This window comes from Phyllostomus hastatus, unplaced genomic scaffold (genome assembly GCF_019186645.2).
Source record: "Phyllostomus hastatus isolate PE091 unplaced genomic scaffold, TTU_PhHast_1.1 phas_scaffold_216, whole genome shotgun sequence".
In the NCBI taxonomy this organism is placed as follows: Eukaryota; Metazoa; Chordata; class Mammalia; order Chiroptera; family Phyllostomidae; genus Phyllostomus; species Phyllostomus hastatus.
The window spans coordinates 3,753,225-3,773,279 of NW_025334018.1; the positions used below are offsets into that span (position 1 = coordinate 3,753,225).

Genomic DNA, 20,055 nt, shown 5'->3' on the forward strand with positions numbered 1-20,055 from the left:
TTGTTCATTTTCTCGTTGTCCGACTCCGTAAACTCTGTACCCACAAGGCTAGATTGAGCTCTCCGACCACCTGGTTGCTGGCCTGGCCAGCAGGCGTCTCCCTGGGCACAGGGCCCGCACGCCTGCCCCTCATCTGGTTTCATGCAAACTCTAGTGCCTCACTGTCTCCTCTGCTCTGTTGGTCTCTTTCCATGTCCATCCGTGGGCACCCCCCACCTCAGCTCACCTCTGTTTCCCAACAGGTGCCAGGTGTTCTGGTTGGCTCTGGGGTTCAACACTGAGTAAGACATGGAGCTCTCGGGCTGGTGGGGAGGCAGGCGTTGAACAAGTAATGACAGGTATGCTGTACTTAATGGCAGACAGAACCGCCTGCACGGGCCTGGATTCAACCCACAAACCTGAGGCGGTCTTCCGTTTCTTCCGCCTGTCCCCTGCCCTTGGTTCCCGGCAGGTCCATCTCGCCTTCACTTCTTTTCGTCATCTCTCGAATCTCTCCCAGCTGCCCTCTGCCCCCTACATATGTGCAACATAGCCTGGCGTTAGGAGAAGAGGCTTTAACACAACACGTCCGGGTTTGCTGCCTGTGGGGCTTTGGGCGAGTTGCTTCCATGTTTGGATTCCATTTTCTTGGGAGGTAATCACCACCCTCTCTTGAGGGCAGCTGTGGGGATTAAATGAAACACCGTGTATGTAAAGCATCAGCGTAGTTTTGGGCCCCTGCTGGGCACCAGTGAAGATTGTGGTGAAGAGCAAGGCCGTGGAGTGGGGGTGGGAGACGTGGTTTCTGGGCCTCTGCTTTGTCATCTGGAAAATCGGAAAAGTGAAGGTGAGGTGATAATTCCTTCGCTGGCCGTCGCACGGGAGGGCGGCGGGCGTCAGCAGAGCTCAGGAGTGACCAGGAAGGGAGCTGTGACGCGTGGGCCAAAGCAGCTTTGCTGTTCGGGGTGTGTTTCCGGGGGGTGGGCTGGGGCAGGTGAGTGGAACCCGCCTGCATGAGCATCGTAGCTAAGGGGATTTTCTCACTATCAGGAGACGCTGGAGACAGCCCTTCTGGCCGGCCTCCCCGCCCACGGCCTCCTCCCTGCAGGCCAGCCCTTGGCATGAGGCCTGTCCGCTCCTGAACCCTCCTATCAGCGGGGATTTAATTACTATAATGTAAGGAGCGTGGCTCAGGGCCTTCTGGCAGAGGGGGAACATTTGTCTTCTCACTGGGAGAATAAAAACTGATGGGAAGGAAAGAAAATGTACCTTCCCCTGAAGCACCGGTGGCTGTGGGGCTGCGGGTAGCCTTCCTGGGGGTGGGGGCAGAGGAGACAGCGTGGTGGGGAGGGGGCCCAGTGACAACTCAGGGGCCCTGGCAATTGCCTTGGCCTTCCACAGGACGACTTAGCTGCCTCTGTTTCCCCAGCGATCCTGGTGACAGGTCATCCTGACACTCCACAGCCATGCAGCGAGCACCTACTGTGTGCCTGGCACTGCCCTTGAGGAAGTGTTCACCACTTGGGGAGCCCAGGCAGGAAACGGATGACTTTATTCATTCAGCAAATGGTTACTGAGCACCTCTTTTGTGTGAGGACTGTTCCAAGCACCACAGATCAGCAGAAAAAAACAAAAAAGATAAAAATCTGTGGCCTCTGGGAACTTACATTTTAGTAGGTAACGCTGATAGTAAACGATGTGCGTTAGTTATTTATTATGTCAGATGGTGATAAATGTGGTGAAAAATGAAGCTAGGATAGGCAGAGAATTTGGAGAAAAGGCCGATGATGTTCAGGGAAGGCCTCGCTGAGGACCGGACAGCCGAGGGGAGGTCTCTGTGGGGCCCGGAGCAGGGGCAGGGGCGGGGGGGGAGGGGGGGCAGGGCAGGGCGGGGCGCAGAGGCGGGAGCCAGGGACACGCCCAGCAGGGCCCGACAGCCATGCGCGGTAGAGACAGAGGGTGAGCTGGTGCGGGGTTTTACGCTGCCCAGCAGTCACATTGAAGAGAGTAAAAGTCGCAATGTGAAATGGATGTTAATATCTTTAATTTAACCTAAAATAGTACAAATATTACCATTTCAGCATGTAATCAGCATAAGAAATTACGAAGGTAGCTCACATTCTGGCTTTCATACCGAGCCTCTGCAGCGCGGCATGCACCGTACAGGACGTCTCCGTCGGAAATACGGGCCTGTGTCTGGAGTTGGTGAAACGGATGGGTGGGTGTGGCGAGGTGGCGAGAGGCGGCTGGCGCCTTGGGCTGTTTGGAAGGAAGGCGTTCCGGATAAAGTGAATGTGGGGCTGTGGTGGCGTTGCCGGCGGGAGGAGAGAAAGGGGAAATCACGGATGAGGCCGAGATTCTGGCCCAGCAAGTGTGAAGATGGAGTTCATTGGGATGGAGAAGACTGTGGGAGAGGCAGTTTTGGGGGAGAAAATGGGAGATTGGGGTTGGACTGGCCACATGTGGGGGTGTCAGTTTTAACACACTTGCAAGTAGCACCTGCCCCAGAGATCCTGGGGCGTCACAGGCCTGGGCACTGAGAGCTTCTGCCTGGGCCCCTGGGCCGTGGGGGATGGCTCCCTTCATGTTGCAGAGGACAGTCACAGCATAGCTGGCCGTGTTTTTAAAAAACATTCAAATAAGTTCTATGTGTCTCTTGCACCAAAGGTGTTCACTTTCCAGAGGTCACTGGGAGGCTGACCTCAGAGCAGTCTGATGGCTAGGAAGAGTCACACGTGGTCAGAAGCTCCCCAAGCATGGCTGGGGAGCCTGATCTTATGGGAAGTTACTGAAACAATACAAAAGTCTCAAGACATGCATTCTGAATTTTCCCACGCTTCAGCTCACCAGGGGTGTGGGGGAAGGGATTAATGCCAGAGTGCAGAGAGGTTGGAGTGACCTCCTCCTTCAGGCCTCACAGTGGGGAGCAGAAGAGGACCAGCCACTGGGGATCCCCGGCCTCATGTCCCCCAGCCCAGGGCTCTCGGGGACCATGTGAAGAGCCTCTGCACCCGTTTTCTTTGTGGTTGGGAGGGGAGTGGGGCAAGTGTACAAGAACAGCCTTTAAGGTCTTCTCCCGACCCTACCAGTGTCCGGTGCTGGGTCCTGGGCCTGGAGGGTGGGACCTGTCGACCAAGGCCACCCTGCTTTGGCAGCCTGGGCCTTCTGGCTTGGGTCCAGATCTGAACCCTGACCCTGCCTGGCTGTGGGGCTCGGTGATCTAATCTCTGAGTCCATTTGCCCATCTGCCGAAGGGGGTGGGGGTGATGGTGCCTGCCTTGCAGGAGGTTCGTGAAGCAAAGCCAGTGTCAACCTCAGCACCGTGACTCGACACTTAGCAAATGCTGCTTTCCTTCTGCCTCCTGGGGTGAAGGCAGGGAATGCCCGTGGGTGGGCGGTTCTGCCCAGAGCGGAGGAGACGGTGCAGAAGGCAGCATCCGAGCTGTGTCGGGTGAGGGTGCCCAGTGCGTAGCGGGAGTAGAAGAGGAAGAGAAGAGGAAGAAGCTCCCCCTGACTGGGGGAGAGGGAGAGTGGTGGGAGGTCCCTCCGCCTTTCAGGGCGCCTGGGGTCTAACGGTGCTTTTGACCACGGGCCTCACCTGGGGCCATGCTGACCCCCAGGAGGACACATAGCAGTGTCTGCAGACATTTTGGTGGTTGTGGCTAGAGGAAGGATGTTCCCGGCATCGAGTGGATAGATGCTGGGCAGAGGCCGGCCAGCCCCGGGTGGGAGGAACGGAGGACCAAGGCTAATGGGCCATGCTGAGCCCACCTGCAGTGAGGCTGCCGTTTTGAAAAGTTCATTCCCAGGTAGCTAGTGAGGGTAGTTTCCAGGAGTGCTGTTTAACATTTTACAACTCACGGGACAGTCCCCACAACAAAGAATTAACCGTCCCCAAATGCCGTTAGCACTGAGGTTGGGAAACCCTGCTGGAGATGACTCACTCTCGCAGGCTGGTTGCGAGGACAAAAGCGAGTGCAGATGAGGCTGGTTATCGCTGGTTATCAGCCTCCCTGTGTGTTCTAACCCCTTCCTTCCCCACCCGTCGCTCAGGGGCAGCCCTGGGTCACCCAGGGCTCTGGGCAGGAGTCAGAAGACCTGAGTGCAGGTCTGCTCAGGGGAGGGTCTCCTCGCTCTGGTCTCCAAGTCTCTCACCCTGGCAGGTCTCCTCGGGGAAGGGGCCGCGGTGGGACCAAGCGGGAGCCTGTGTGGAGAGGGCGCTTCATCAGCTGCGATTTGCTGGCGCACGGGAGGCGGCGGGGTGGTGGACGTTCTGCCCGACACTGAGGGATAGCTGTCGGAGTGGGGGAGCCCAGGGGCCTCTGCTCGCCTGGGGCCGTGTAGCTGTTCCCAGGCCTGCTCCATCCTGCTTCTGGTTTTGTGTTTCCTCGATCAGGTGGAGATGAGTCTCCATTTGGGGGAGATGGAACAGGCAGGAGAATGCAGGGCTATTATTTCTGTGCTGTGTGAGTGGGAGACAAAGCGGGAGAGTGGCAGATTTCCTGGCAGGGGAGGGAGGACTGAGCGCGCCAGCCTGGGCATTGCTAGCATCCTTTTAGGGCGAGTAGGCCAGGGCTCCTCAGTGGCCACCTCAGGAAGAGTAAATATTCGTTCTGAGCTCAAGACTAGCCTCAGGAAAAGCCAGGACTTGCTGGAGGGGAAGGGTCTGCACCCATGTGCTGGAGTGCCAAGGACACTCTGCAGGCAGGCTGTCACGGACACCCATTCTGTGCCAGGCACTGGCCTCGGCAATGTTGGGGGGCCCAGAGATGGGCAGTACGTGTTGAGGGGGTTGCCTGGCTGCCACTACTCAGTGGGGAGGCGGGCCGTGACAAGTGTGCTGACGTGGTGCAGCACCATGCTCAGGGCACGTCTGTGACCTTTCGTGTCTAGAACCTTTGAGAGGAATTGGGCTGGGCCTTGAAGGACTGTGGGGCTTCCTGAGGTGAGAGGGAAGGAGGATTCCAAGCTGAAGGCACAGTCTGGGCAGACGTCCAAATTTGGAGAGTGCCAAGTGTTCTCCAGAAGGGGCAAAGGAGCTAAGTTTTCCTGGAAGTGTGGGGAAGGAGAGGTGGAGACGGCGGTGGGCCCCGCAGAAGAGGGGCGATGACAGGCAGAAGCTCCACGTGGGGAGGCCGGTCAGGAAGTTGTTGCAGTAGTTCTAGAGAAGAAGTAAAGGCTTGAACCAGGCTAGAGGCAGAGGGGAGGGAAGATGTGGGAGCAGGTGGGGGCTTTGGGAAGGCAGGTGATGTGCTGGGCCTCGCGCCTCCCCAGCTGGATAACTGGGTTGTGTGTGAAGGTGGGAGTGAGTGCTACGGACGGAACCCCGCACTGCCCGGCAAACAAACAAACAAACAAACAAACAAACAAACATGGCCTTGCTGGGAGGATGGGGGGCTGTGAGCACTTACCAGCTTGCCAGTCCCAGGGGGCGGGTGGCACAGAGCCCACGCCAGCCACCCCGGCTGGGGGGCTTTCCTTCTGGAACCCACAGGGCTCAGTTCTGGCCCCCTGCCAGGCCTGAGGGAGATGGAATACACCCTCTTCCTGCTCGTTTTCAAAGATATGGGGGGAGTGGCAGCCGCGGGTTGGAGCCAGCTGCGCTTGGGCTCACATCCTAGCTCCGGTGCCGGCGGGCTGTGCGGTCGGGCAGGCCGCCTGGCCCCCCGGGCCTCAGTGTCTGTGTGCGTACAGTGGGGTAATGGTGCCGAGCCCACGGGGTGGTTGTGAGAGAGGATTAAATAAGAACACAGTGTGATGTTCTTGGTTCAACCAGTGGCCGCTATGTTTAATTGACAAGACATGGGCACAGACTGGCCCTGCCGGGGTGGGGAGAGACAGGGCTGTGCTGTCTTCGAAGGGGGTGGAGGCCTGGGGACCGGTGAGATGGTGAGTTCCGGCCCAGGTTTGAGGGGCCCAGGGCGTCCCAGGAGGATATCTGAGGTGTCGGGCAGCGCTGGGGTCTCCTGGGCACCTGGCTCCGTGAACAACCCTTCCTAGCCACCTGGGAACGAACTTTTCACAACACCAGCCTCACTGCTGGCGACCCCAGGGCGGTGCCCGGGAGCTGGTTCTCCTGGCCGGCCCAGCCTTGGTCCGCAGTGCCTCCGTCCTGGAGCCCGGATGGCCTCTGCCCTGGGCTCTGGCCGGCACCACTCAGGCTCCAGAGAGGAAAGGGTCCCGGATCAGGGAGTTGGCCTTGCACGGGCTTGGCCTCTCCCCCCAAGACGTGTGGGCTCTCACAGCACGGTGTTGGGGCCCAGCAGCATCTGGGCCACGCCAGGCACTTAACACACGTGCACTGTCCCTCAGCAAGTGCAGTGGAATGCCTGGACTTCCCAACTGCGGGCATGCGGGGAGGTGGTGCTTCTAAGGCCACACCCTCTCTCTGCCCTGGCTGCCCGTTCTGCACCCCTTTGCCCTCTCCTCCCCGGAGATGCAACCCTTCCCTTCGGAAATGGCTGCGGTGACCTCAGGACAGGGTGCCCCGTGGGCCAAGGGGGCGGGCTGCTCCTGTGTGGACAGTGAGGGCACACTTTCTGGAAAGTGAAAAAAAAAAAAAGTAAAACCGACTAACAGTTGGTCTGCTTTTTCTTATCACTGTTCGCCTCTTAGAAACAAGGCCAGTGGTAGGACCCTCCTCCTCTGGGGACAGACGCGCTGCTCCCACCCTTGGTGTCGCCCTGCCTCACGGTCGTCCAGGAAGGGGCCCCGGAGGGACACTCGCTGGGCCCTGCCGAGGACGAGAGGTGATGTGGAGAGTGAGCCATTTATGGCTGCAGTGGGAGCGTGAGTCTGGAGCCCCAGAGACCCCCAGGCGGTGTGGGTGGAGCTTCTGCAGGCAGCAGGGGTGAGGGCTGCGAGTTCAGGCTGGGGGGCATTGCCCAGGCCCTCTGGACATGGGCAGGAGGAGGGTGTATTCCATTTCCTTGGGCTTGGCAGGAGGCCAGTGCTGAGCCCTGTGGGTTCCAGAATGAAAGCCCCCTGGGCAGGGTGCTGGTGCCAGCTGGTGTGGGCACTGGGCCGCCCTGCTCCCCCAACCCGGGGGAAAGGAGCCAGGCTGCCCTGGGGCCCCGGAGCTGGCGGGCGGGGAAGGCCGGGGGTCTGCGGCGGCAGACACTGCTCTACCCCAGTGACTAGGATGTGCGTGGGGATCAAGCCCAGCCCTTTTGGGTTTATTGCCGTGATTTAGAGAGATTTCCTTGCAGGGCTGCGGGACGGGCCCATGTGGACGGGCTGTGGGGGAGCCTCTCTGGGCTGGAGAAGCTGAGTGGGTGCAGGGGAGGAGAGTGTGTCCCTGGGACTGGCTGGGGCGCTGGGCCCTGGGACCATGTGGGGTGGGCGTCCGGTGGTGTTTGGCCCCTTTTCTGCCTGAACCCCTTGGAGCGTTCCTTGCCAGGGAGCAGCCAGCCTGGATCTCTTCTGGGGTCAGACACCTGGACGCCTGCTGTCTCTGGGGCAGACGGGGTTTAGTGAGGACGGGCTTCGGTGGCGGGGCCCCTACTGTGGGGAGAGCAGAGACCTTTGGGACTTGGGGGAATGGAGGACTCCTCCAGATCTGCTCCCAGAAGCAGGTGCGCCTGGTTCTCTTTGGAGCCCCCTGGGAGCCGGCGAGTGGGAGCCGCGTGGCTGCCTGGGGCTCCAGGGCCGAGCAGTGGGCTGCGCTTCGCCCTCCAGCACTTCCCAGAAACCGGTGGCGTCGTCGCAGTGCTGGCAGGCTGTGAGGAGCTGGCAGGGTGCAGCGCAGGGACAGCAGACAGGTTTTATCTGGGTGTCAGTTCTGAACAACTGGCAGGAGCTTCTGGGAGGGCTGTGTTGGGCAGGATTCTGAGGCCCAGTCCGAGCTTGCTGGGGAGAGTGCTGTGACTGGCTTGTGATGACTCTTTTGGGCAAGGCAGGGTGGAGGAGTGGCTAGGGCCATCCTTGGCGTAGTGAAAAGAATTAGGAGAGCCTGTGTTTGATCTCAGGTGAGTAGCCTGTGCCTCTCTGGGACCCGGCTTCCTGCTCTAAAATGGGGGCAAAAGTGTTGCTTTTCCAGCCTGACAGGCTTAGGTGGGGCCTGAGAGAGTGGAATGAAGGCACTTAGTGAGTCCGAAAAGCGACACAGGTGCAGAGTGGGGCTCTTTGTTACTGAATCACTCAGGAACCCAAAATGACCGAAAAATGATGTCTGCAGTCTCTACGTCCTCTGCCTCACTGAGGACCAGACCACCCCACGGTCTGCGTGCCCCAAGGCACGGCTGACACAGCGCCCAGGCTCTTCGGAGGCCTGTGGCCAGCGTGGCCAGCCCGGAGTCACTTTGCTTCTCTCATGACCCTCTCCCCAGCTTAAGATTTAGAGACTGTTTTTGTGTTTAATGAGAAAGGGACAGAAAACCTCTCCCACTGACTCTTACTCTCTGTTAGAGGTAGCAAAATTACTTTATAAAGTCTGAAAGCCTGACAAGAGCACATGCTAATAATGCATGAATTATGGAAATCTGTATAGTCACTTAATTTGCATAATGAAGGGGCTGGAGCAGGGTTGGGGAGGGGAAAGAGTGGGGGTGAGGATGCCTGCCCAGATCGGCGTGATGGGGGACACCATTCTCTTCTCCTTCCCCACCCGTCCTGGTCTTGAAGGTGGCCCACCCCTCAGCCTTCTCTGCTGGCCCCGTGTCTGTCTCTCTGCCACCTGGCTTCTCTCCGTGTCCCCCCCGCCCCCCGCCGCCAGGGGTGGTCACCGAGGTGGGGGCTCACCACCCTGTGCTCACCTCTCATGTGGAACTGGCTTCATTAAGTCTCCCAGCCGTGCCTCTGTGCACAGGCAGCCTCTCCTGAGAAGTCCCCTGGGTCATTATTTTTCCAAACGTCTGTCTCGCTGAGATGGTGGACTTCGTTAAGTGCCGTCTGGAGTTGTAACTATTGCCAAGTGCCTTTTTCTCTGGCTTAAGGGAAGGAGGGTGAGAAGATGGCGGGGAGGAGGGAGCTCCCTACCTGACCTTGCCGCTGTCTCTCTGTCAGTTTCCATCGTTGCTTTGATTCAGGCCATAAAGTGGGCTCCACCTCTACCTGTCCCTCCCTGTCTCCCAGGGCCCTTGCTAACCTTAGGACTGAATTAGAAGAGGGCGACTGAGGCCTGACCCGGTGGGTGCTGCTTGGAAGCCTGGGCAGGTGTGGCTCCGACTGAAGGGGTGCAGCCGTGGAGGTGGCTGGTCCCCGGCATGTGTGGGGGCACAGCAGCCAGAACAAGGAAGCTCTTGTTCTGGGGAGGGGGGGCATTCTGCCTGGCGGATGCAGGGACCGGCCCTGGTGGAGTGTGGAGAGGGATGTCTAGCTTCTGCACAGCCTGTGTGCGGCCTTGACAGTCTGCGGTTCAGCCCAGTTCGATGCACTTTCTAAGCGCTTAGCTGTGTGGGTGGCAGCTCGTTCCAGGTGCTGGGACCACGGGGATGAAGAAGCCCTCAGAGCTCCCGTTTGCCGAGGTCCCACCCCCGGTGTCAGGCCCTGCGCTGTGCCACTTGTTTAAACGAGTCACCTCAATGTTTACGGCAACTTTATGAAGTCACTGTTTCTCTCTTCTATAGATGGGTAAGTTGACGGTGGTCGCAAAGCAGGGCATACGCCAGGTCCTCTAGCTCCAGAGCCCATTTTCCTGCCCCCAGTGCATTACTCCAGCCAGACCCTTCCCTTGAGTGTCTTCCTGTCAGAGGAGTAAGCAGAGGGGGGTGTGGCACAGTGTGATGCCTGCAAGGAGAGTTTGAACCGGGATCCGAAGTAGCACGGAGCATTTACTTATGTCAGGGAGGGCCAGGGACGGTTTGCAGAGGGGGTGGCCCTCAGTAACGCACAGAAGGGCAGCTGCGTTCTGTCTGGCACTCGGGCAAAAGGCCAGTGCGACTGCAGGTCAGCGGGTGGGGACTTTCAGGTGAGCAGGGTAATTCCTGCCCCGTTCACCATGGGGGTGGGGATTGGGTGAGGCGGAGCTGACAGGATTCAGCTCCAGCCCCGCTCAGGAGATCTTGGCAGGGACAGGCAGGCAGGGCAGGCTGGGGTGCTGCCCCAGGGGCAACTCTCCTCGGCCCATGTGTCCGGCAGGTGCACTGGCCGCCCTGGCCCAGCCAGGCAGCCCTGAGAGAAGGGGGCTGTGGGCGCCTGAACTGCGTGTGGACTCTGACACCTGAGTGAGACCACAGCCGTTCCCGCACTCACCCTTCCAGACCCGGGAATGGGACTGCCATTGGAGCAGCCCTGGGAGTTCTTTGCATCGGACCATGGGGCTGAAAGGGGAGGGGTCAGAGGTTCAAAGAAGGGAGGGGACTTGCCCCAAGTCACACCTGCTCGCTTCCCCCAGCACCCTCCGTCAGCACTCTCAGGTGGAACTGGCTTCATTAAAGCTCCCAGCCGCCCCTCTGTGTACAGGCAGCTTCCCTTGAGAAGTCCCCCAGGCCATTATTGCTCTAAATGTCCGTCTCACCGAGACAGTGGACTTCGTTAAGTGCTGTCTGGCTGATGGGAAGTGAGGGTGAGCTGTCAGCGGGTGGAGAGAACCCCTCACCTGACCCCGCTGGTGTCTCTTAGGTTCTCATCACAGGCACACTCTTGCTGTGTTTTCCTCACACCTGGCCAACCTCGAAGTCTCTCTGGGAAGATTAGCCTAAGATGAGGCCCAGGCTGCTTTCTGGAGACTGGGGAGCGGGGTGGAGCGGGAGAGCAGTACGTGGCAGACCGTCCTTGTGCAGGCCGTTTGGAGAGAGGGGGCTCCATGGTAGAGCCACAGAGGTGTGAACTGAAGTCCTGACTCTATTGCTTCTAAGCTGTGTGATTTTAAGCAAGTGACTTAACTTCTCTGAGTGCCAATTTCCTCATGAATAAAATGGGGGTAATAATAATACCTACCTCAGTGGTTCCCAAACTTTGCTACATTTTAGAAATACCTGGGATCTTTAAAAAAATGCTGACGACTGGCTTCTAGCTTGTGACCTTCTATCTCACTGGTCTGGGAGGCAACCTGGGTATTAGGAGCTTTAAAAACTCCCCAGGTGATACTAATGAGAAGCAGAGGCAGGACCCACTGGCATGGGGCCCAAGGGGCAGTACAGGGGCCGTGCAGACACCTGGGAGGACTCAGCGCATGGAGGTGACGGCATTTTATCCGTCTCCCTGCCTCTCCCCCCACTTCCTGTGGGGACGGTGGTAGTGGGGCATTCCCATGACTCCACCACGGTCGGTTCGCTCTGGGCGCTGCCCCTGAAGAGGTGGTCAGTGCCCATCTTTATAGAAAAGCCTCTTCCCGACGCTCTCACTGCCTCTGCAGCCCAGGACAGCCTCAGTCCCTCAGGCAGGTCCCAGAGACACATGATTAGGTGGGGTTCCCGAGAGGGGAGCCCATGACCAGACCTCGCGAGTCTCCTCTTGGAGGCTTTGGGGACCGAAGGGCTGGTCTACACAAAGGCCTTGGGGAGTCAGAAGCCCATGCTGCTGGCCCGTGCTGCGCCCAGCCTGGGTTTGGTGGTCTGTTTTGGGGGGCTCAGGGGAGGGTGCTGGCGGGACAGAGTAGGGAGGGGCTCCTTCTTTGGCACGGGTGGAGGCAAACCTGGGGTGGAGGCTGTGAGGGAAGACACGTGTCCTCAGATCCCCTGACCGTCCTGACAGGAAGCTGTGCATCACTGGGCTGACAGGAAGGAAATGGCTCTGCCTTTTGGAGAGACCGACACTGCGTGGAGGGGAGAGGTGTTTGCTTGCAGAGGCCGCCTGTCCACACAGGACTCTTGCTCCCCTCAGGCGGCTGCTCCCTGTTTGTTTTCCTTGGAATGACAAAGATCGAATTTCACTAATGAGGAGCAGCGAGAGGGAGGCGAGAGGGTCCTGTGAGATTTCAGGAGGTGGGAAGCCTTCTGCTTTCCATCAGCATCTTCCTTACCCCGCTGCCTGCCGGCTTTGGGGGAATGGAAGGCAACCAGGTTTTCTGTGGTCTCCGGCGCCGCTTTCTCCTCCACCGCCAGACCACACCTTCGAGAGTGCCTTTGATTTCTGCTTCTTTTCCCGGCCCCAAACACAATGAATCTTTTAATAGCACAAGGCCTTTCGGATCTCTAATCAATCGGTTGCCAAATCCTCTCCAAAGTGCACTCAGAATAGATGCTTTAAATAAAATATATTATCTTTAAGCCAGCGTAAACCTGTGAAATTTGTACATTTCTTTTAGAGCATCTCTACAAATTTTACAATATTGAAATCACCACCCAGTGACCTTTCAGGAAATACTAGATAAATTGCAAGAGACAAATAGACAAACCAAACTGAGAAGTCTAATTTTCAACGCCTTTCCTGCTCGGTTCTCAGGCTGAGTCTTTGAAATCCCCCTCTCCCCGTCTGCCCCTCCCCAGCCCTGTGACCGCCCCAGCCCTGTGACCTCCCCAGCCTGCAACTGCCCCGCCCCAAAGGACCCCCTGGTTCCCTGCCTGCAGGAGCTGGTAGCCCGGGTGCCTTCCGAGAGCCACTCGCAGCTGGGAGAGGCAGCTCTGGTATGTGGCTTCTGGCACCTTGTCCTGTCTGTGTTTGTCTCTGCACTTCATCGTTCAAAACACTCCCGCTAGTGGCCAGAGCCACCGGATTGCCCTTGGGGGTGTCTGGGGCTGCTTTGGCCAGGCCCAGATGCTCTGCTGGCAGAGACAGGGAGGCCCCAGCCACACTGGGGCCCGAGTCCAGGGCCCCTCCCTGGGGAGTGTTCTTCGTGTCTGGGCCAGCCCTCGGTTACCACTCTCGCCCCGGCCAGGTCATGTCCCCTCTGGTCTCGCTGCGTTAGGCACCTTTCCCCCCTACTAGTTGGTGCTGTGCAGGGGATATCAACCAGGTGTAACAGCCTGTTCATACTTTGTGTAGGAAAAACAAAATCTGGAAGGCAAGTGGTCTTTATAATCACATGACTTAGAGTCCCCGAGGGGTCTTCTGGGGACTCGCTGCTCCCCGTCCAGGGCAGGCCCTGGAGACTAGGAGCAGTGAGGGGCTGGTGGCTGCTTCCTGGAGCCTGTTAACTGCGATTTACTAGATGGCAGTGGCCACACATCAACAGGCTCACTTCATGGGTAAGTGAGCTCAGTTACCAGCCCGGCTGCTTCGCCATCAGCACTCAGTGACCTGCGTTCACGTCCCCCGGAGGTGGTACTCAGGTCCCCTGGGTCTCAGCTGCTGTTCTCCCAGCAGAGACGTGACTCGCACCTCACAGGACTCGTGGTGGCTTGAGACCTGCCACGCTCCCACATGGGGGCAGAGACGGGAGGGAAAACAAAGGTCCAAGCACATCCCGGCGCGGCTCGCCCTTCCTCAGGCTCAGCAGCACCGCAAGGGACATAAGCAGGCGCTATCAGTGCTGCCTGGGGCCCACTCACTTCTTAATTTGATAATTAATTCCGTGAACATTAATGGCTTTTTTGCACTATGCTGGGTGTGGGGGTGGGGGAAAAACTAAAGACGAAAAAGAGCTGTTTCCCACCCTCAAAGAGCTCACGGGCTGGCGAACGGACACTTAATGCCATTGGAGTGTCTTCCAGAGACACCAGGTGTCCCTGGTGGAGGAAGCACAGAGGAGGCGACGGGGGTGGGGTGGGGTAGGTGGGGGGTGGGAACAGTGAGAGCACACTTGGGTCTTGAATGTGACATGCCCAGAGAGGAAGGCCACTCCTTCCCAGAGATGTCAGAGTGCAGTGCATTTTGGAGGCATGTGGATGTCACTCGTCGTGGCTGGAGTGTGCGGTGTAAGGGGGGCCGGAGAGGTGGGCAGGGGTCAGATCATGCAGGTGCCTTGCTTAGGGGTCCACCTCCTCTTAGAGGCCGCAGAAGCCATGCAGAGCCTTCAGGCTGAGAGGCGGCACAGTCCGTGCTCTGTATTTACCGCTGCGGCATCTACGCGGGACGGCAGAAGGCACTGGAGCAGGGGTCGTGGGCTCTCAGCTCCAGCTCTAGATTCTAAGTCTGGCCCTAGCAGCTGGGCGACCTTGGCCAAGTCTAGGCCTCAGTGTCCTGGCCTGTGAAGACTCTCAGGCCTGTTTCGGCTCTGACATTCTCCACACCCACAGCTGCCTCTCTTTTGGGCCCCCACGCCCTTTGTTCTGCACTTGTCCACCCACCTCTGGCTGCCTGACTCCTGTCTCCTGGCCACACCACCACACTCAGCAGCTGGTGGCAGCTGGAGGGAGAGGGGTGAGTCCTCCAGGAAGAATGTGCACTCCTAGCCCCCTGTAGCGCACGGACTGTCTGGCCTTTTCCAGCACTGCGGGAATACCTTTCCCCTGGCCCCAGCTCACCTGGCTCCCCACAGCTCGTGGCCCTGGCCCGGCTGGGTTTCTTCAGTGAAACGGTTCGTTGCCTTGGGCCCAAGTGAAAGGGGGCAGCTGATTTGGAATCGCTGCCTGGAAGCCAGGGGCGTCTGTGTGGAGAGATGTCAGTGTCTTTGGCCTGGGCAGTCTTTTTCCTTAGCTCTGACCTGGGTTTTAAGGGCTTGGTGTGTCGTCATCTGCAGTGGTGGCCTGGGACGCCTGGCATTCGCTCTTCTTGCCCAGGGACCCTGGAAGCCACTTCTGCAGGAGCCCTCAAAGGTGGCAGTGGGTGGAAGCAGGTTTGTTCTGCTCCCTTTTCAGCGCTGGCCGGAGGTCCTAGAGCTGCTCCAGGCTGAGGGGCCGGGAGGAGGGGTGGTCTGGGGTTTCTGTTTTCCTTGTCTTTGAGGAAAACAGCTGGTATATTTAAATACTCAAACAATGGATTCTAAACAAATAAGTATCTATTTAGTCAGTGAAATGAGGAAATTAAAAGTGACTCAGATTTCCCCTCTCATTCTAAGTGCTGTTTACTACCTGAGTGATCAGACCTGAACAGGAGTAATTTTGGTTGATTCTCCTCTCCTTGAGAATGTGGTATGGTATTTCATTCATTCATTCATTCATTCACCCACTCATTCGTCCATCAAGTATTTGTTGAGTACCTGCTACTCTGCGCCAGGCCCTGTGTGAGGCAGCGGGACAGAGACGAACAGGATGAGCCCCTGCCACCAAGCAGCCCAGAGTCTGGGGTGACCCCCCAGGTGCTGTGTGATCTCAGGGTCTCCCACGCGGTGAGTTTCATTTAGACCCAAAAGCTTTAGCTGATAATCCTAACCCCCGTTTCCAGAAAACAGGGAAGTAGAAACAGTGTAAGAGGGAAGGAATGTGTGCAAAAAGTGAGAGAAGGTGGAGGAGAGAAGGAACGATGAGAGAAAGGAAGCAGCAAACTTTCCCGGGAGGGGGACCCTCCAGACAGCCCCCCAGGTCTGTGCTGCCGCCCGCAGCTACTTAGCGAGGCCCCGTGGAGGGAAGGCCCTGTTCCCTCTCAGCTCTGCCCTGGCAAGCTGGGTCATAGACTGGCTACTCCCTCTTGTGTCTCAGTTTCCACATCTGTAAAATGAGGTTTCGGATGGAGGGATCTCAGAGATCTGCTTTGAACGAGCATTCTGTGGCCAGTGCGGGGCGCAGCAGGTGTGGGGCAGGAGCCCAAACAAAGGCCCTGCAGGTGGAAGACACACTTCCTCTGGCTCCTCCCATCACAACGAGGAGACACCCAGGTGGGGCCTGTGGGGGTCTGACCATCTCCTCACTAGTGAGAGGTGCCTTCCGCAGCTCTCCCAGCTGAACAGGGAAGGAACGTTCGGGGTCGCCACGTTTGTGGACATACCTTCCGATGTGGGCACACCCTTGTGGAAGTTTCTTTTCTTTTTCTTTCTATCAGTAAGACCACTTGAAATGTTGAGGTGCAGGACTGGCACATGTGCACCCCTGGGGCGTCGGGCCGCACTGGCAGGCCTGCGGCCCTCCCCTCAGGCGCCGCCCCCCAGGCCTGGCGCGGCTGTGTCTGACCGCTGGAGCAGAGGCTCACGTCCCAAAGGGCTCCCAGGCAGCTCATACTTACCGATCTATAAAGAAGGCATATTTTGTCAACACAATGTTAGAAGAATTGGGGTTCCTAACTGTGACTTCAGGTAATTGCTTAAATATGTTGAGCCTCAGTTTTCTCATCTGCCAAATGGGAGTGGCTCTCTTGACCTCCCAGGGATCCAATAAGAAACTATATGAGAAAATGCTTCCTAAACAGGGAGGCCTGAAGCTGACACGCAGGACACAAGGATTCAGTATCAAAATATTCTGACATCCGGTCCTCTCCACAGTTACAGCCTCCTCTGTGCTGAGAAACTGAAGCCACGAAGGGTTAAGGCAGGCTAGGCAGGCGACTGAGATTGTCTGTAATTGATGGAATAAACCTTAGAGGAGTGAAGTATAATTGTAATTAATCCAGGCACTGTGACACTGCCCTGCTAAAAATAGTGTCTACTAATAATTGCTTTGATCTAGCAAAATGATGCCCGTCCGTGAGTCTGGGGGCAGGGACCTGCCAAAGGGTCTGCTTGTGGCCGCATGGAGCACCCCCCACCGCCCCACCTGTACACAGTGGGTGTGACAGCTGGAAGACCTGGGGGCAGAAGGTCAGGGAAGGACCCTAGTTCTCTCACACTGTGGCAGCAAATGCTCTGTATACAGGGTGATCATATGATTTATTGCCTAAACTGGGATACTTTTGAGAGTATAACATTAATAATTACTGCTCAAGTCCACAATTACACCAGACAACAAGCGTCAGTGGACTCCCCCAGGTGAACCAGGGTATATGGCCACCCCACACACAGACTGTTTTAAGCTCATGGGAACCCTTGGCAGTAGAGCATCTCCACATTCATTATCTGGTCCTCCTCCTGATAACTCTTTTAGGAAGGAAGGAAGGATTTTTATTCTCATCTAATGGAGCCAAACCAGTCCAGCTGTGGTCTTTGGCCTGGCTCGCCCGGTGGCTGACCCCATGCAGGCAGAGGACAGCTGGCCGGGGTCAGGAAGCTCTGTGTCTAGGGGGAGAAGGGGGACTGCAAGGGGGAGGACCTGCAGCTTCAGTGGAAGCAGAGGGACCACGGCCACATGGGGCACGGGGCGCAGGTCCAGCAGGGACTGGCCTGAGCAGCCTCGGCCCTGGGCTTGGAATCGGAAGCCTCCCGCACACACTAGCCATGCGATCTCAGCAAACCCTTCCGTCGCTCCCTGCCTCCGTTTCCTCATTCGTCCGATGGTGACTGGAATCCCTTGCTGTGGGGATCAAGTGAGATCCCAGTGAAAACGGGTAGGCTCAGGGTGCGACACGCCAGGTCCTCAGTAAATGCTTGTAGACTTTGAATCGGGAGAGAATTCCCAGAAGCGTCCCCTGAAGGGAACCGCTAGTGTCCTCGTGTCCTGAAATAGTTCTAACTCAAGCTGCTGGGCGGACGAGCTCCTGCCTTAGATCGGGATTGCCTCAGCTTCTCGGAGGAAGGACATGGATAAAACCAATACTCGGAGAAAATGAGAGGTCCCCGACCCCCTAGGCCGTGGACAAGCGACCGCAGGCACTGTGCGAGGCACCTCCAGGCCCTGAGACTCCTCGAAGCTCCGCACAGGCAGGCGGCCCGCACCGGCGGGGGGCCTCGGCCTCCTTCTGGGCTCTGGGGTGAGCTTGCCTGGACGTGGGCAGGAGACAGGGCTTGCACAGTGCCGCACTGCTGGACTGACGGCACCTCAGAGCAAAAGGCAGGTAGATTGGCAACGGTTTGGTGCCAGAGAGCTGGTGAGGAAAGGAGAGACTTATAAAAGTGCCACGTCTGCCCTATTAATAGCTGTGTTTGGGCTCTACCACCTCTGTCAACACCATCCATCACATCCAAACAATTGAACAGCCAGTGCCAAGCGGCTCGGAGTTAACAACTCAGGCTGGGCCGAGTTTCTGAAAAACCGCATTTCTACTTCTTGTGCAGCTCCGGAATGCCAGTTGTTTTGCGACAACTGGTTATTTTTCCAGACCATTTCCTTTTATTTATGTTTCAGCTTTTATATTTTTAAGCTAAAAGCAGATGAAGAACCTAGAGCAGGTAACTATTATTTCTGATTTGCCCTTGAATGAGCTGTGCAAGAAATATTCGTTCTCCAAACCTGAAGTGAGCATTTGCAAAGGGGTGGGGGAGCAGTCAGAGTCCTGCCCCTTCCCGACCGCTGGGCCGGTGAACAGGCAGAATGGGGACGTGGGGAAGACGCCGGCCCCGCCCTCTACTGACCTAGGGTAAGGCCAGCCCCCTCTGCCCCTGGCAGACAGCCCTGGGTAAGGCAGAGCCTCTCCCTCTGGCTCCGAGTTTCCCTGCCTGCGGAATGGGGGAGTCGGACTAGAAGACCCCTTCCAGCGCAGCCTGAGTGCTAGGTGCAGCACTCGCTGTCTCACGTTTACTGGCGAGAGCGTGGGCGTGGAAGTGGAAGGAAGGGAGGCTGCCCGCAGAATGTGGCAGGGGAAACACAGACGGGCTGTTCTCTATCTGGGAGGCTCCCGAGCAGCCTTCAGAGGTGTCTGTGGGGCCGCCCCGGCGACTGTTTTTCTCACCATATGGGATTCTGGGCAACTTAAAATTTTCACTGGACCCAAACACTGCCAGGCTCGGGGTGGTTTTGCCCAATGTGGGGATGAAGATGGGTTTGCCTCTGGGCAGCAGGCGGAGGGGTCCACTGTGGAATTCTCTGATGAGGCTGGAAGGTACAGGTGAGGCTGCAGTGTGGCCTCCTGTGCAGCCAGAGGCAGGGGCTGCAGGGAGGAGAGGGGGAAGCCGAACTGGAGGCATGATGTGGCTGAGATGCGGGTGTGGCGGGGTGGTCTGTCGGCCTGGCTTTGTGTCTTTAAAACCTACACATGCTTCCCTGTCAGGCGATGCGAGTCAGCACTCTTATTTCAAGTAACATCCATCTGAAGGTGAATTTACCCCGTCCACTGCGGTTGCTTGGCCACGGCTCCTGCAGGGAAGCCAGGGTCTGGTGTATGTCATGGCCGGGACAGGGAGAGAGGAGCTCAGGACTGGGCTGGTTCAGCTCTAGCCAGAAGCCCAGTGAGCACCACAGTTTTTTGCAGAGCAAAGTGATTTCTTGCTCTTTTATTGGTTTGGGGTCCAGATAGGTTTCAATAAGAGGAAATAAAATGACTTCAGAGCAAGCCATCCAGAAAGCACACGTACTCGTTTCATTCTAGAACATTGGAGAGCATGGAGGCTTCTGTCAGCTGTAGGAACTATGGGGGCCATGGTCATGGTGAGGGAAGCAGTGGCTGTGTGTAAGGAGCACCCCTCATGGTGATGACAGGTCTCTGTGGCTCCCTGTGACTTGGGGGCCCGGCGGCCAGGATGGTGACTGGGGCTGGGGCGAAGGCCTCCAGTGTGTGCTTCTCCTGGAGGCGGGTGTGAGTCGGGCCTTCGGAATGAGATGCACGGTGTGGCGGGGGTGCGCTCAGCCAAGCTGGGGAGGGCGGTGGGGGCTTTCTGACGCTGCAGAGGAACGGAGCTGCTGACTGGCCAGGGGCACTCATTCTACAAGGAGGAGAGGATGAAAGGCAGCCGGGAGCAGACTGCTTATTGGCGAAGGAACTAGAGAGCCAGGCGGGGCATTTGGAGGGGACTTTCAGCATGGGATGTAGGCTTTTGGAAAACAGGTAAACGTAGGGCTGTTATTTGCATAAACAGGGCTGCTGACCCTGTGAGCATAGTCCTGGGGGCCCCAATATTTGTGTTCCAAGCTTTGCTTCAGCACAGACTGCTGTATGCTAGGGGCCGAGCCAGCCACACTGGGCCTCAGCATCCTTGTGCAGAACAAAGGGCGAGGGACTAGCTGAGCTCCAAGGGCACATTCAGGCCTGGCATTCTGTGTATTTATGGGTGTTTGTGCCGGGAGGAGCTCTCTATCTGAAGACATCCGACTGAAGCTTCACAGAGGCATCGGTTTGTTTAGCTTTAAGTATGGGCCCAACACCTAAGAAAGCTGAAGCCAGATCTTTGAAAAAGAGCCTTCCAAAATAGAGGTGGACTGCCTCAAGAGAAGGGAGTTCTCTGTCCCTGGAGGTAATCAGGCAGAGACTGGGTGACCCATGCCGGGAATCTTAAAGAGGTGAGTCGTGGGCCATTTAACTAGATGGCTTTAGTTTCCTCTTACCTCCAAGGTCCTGGGGCGCCACCACCGACGTGTA

The 20,055-nt window shown here is 57.5% G+C and overlaps 1 protein-coding gene across 7 annotated transcripts in view; it reads left to right on the plus strand.

The window, feature by feature from the left end:
* Window positions 1-20,055, plus strand: part of KCNN3 (potassium calcium-activated channel subfamily N member 3) — a 145,902-nt gene that overhangs the window by 11,936 nt on the left and 113,911 nt on the right. Inside the window, exon 1 of one of the 7 annotated variants that reach the window (XM_045816526.1) lies at window positions 17,889-17,932. The exons of the other annotated variants lie outside the window; for them this stretch is intronic. Within the exon in view, the coding sequence (XP_045672482.1) occupies window positions 17,915-17,932 (18 nt within the window). The 5' untranslated portion in view covers window positions 17,889-17,914. Of the gene's footprint in view, window positions 1-17,888; window positions 17,933-20,055 lie in introns of those variants that run through there. 7 annotated transcript variants of the gene reach the window in all.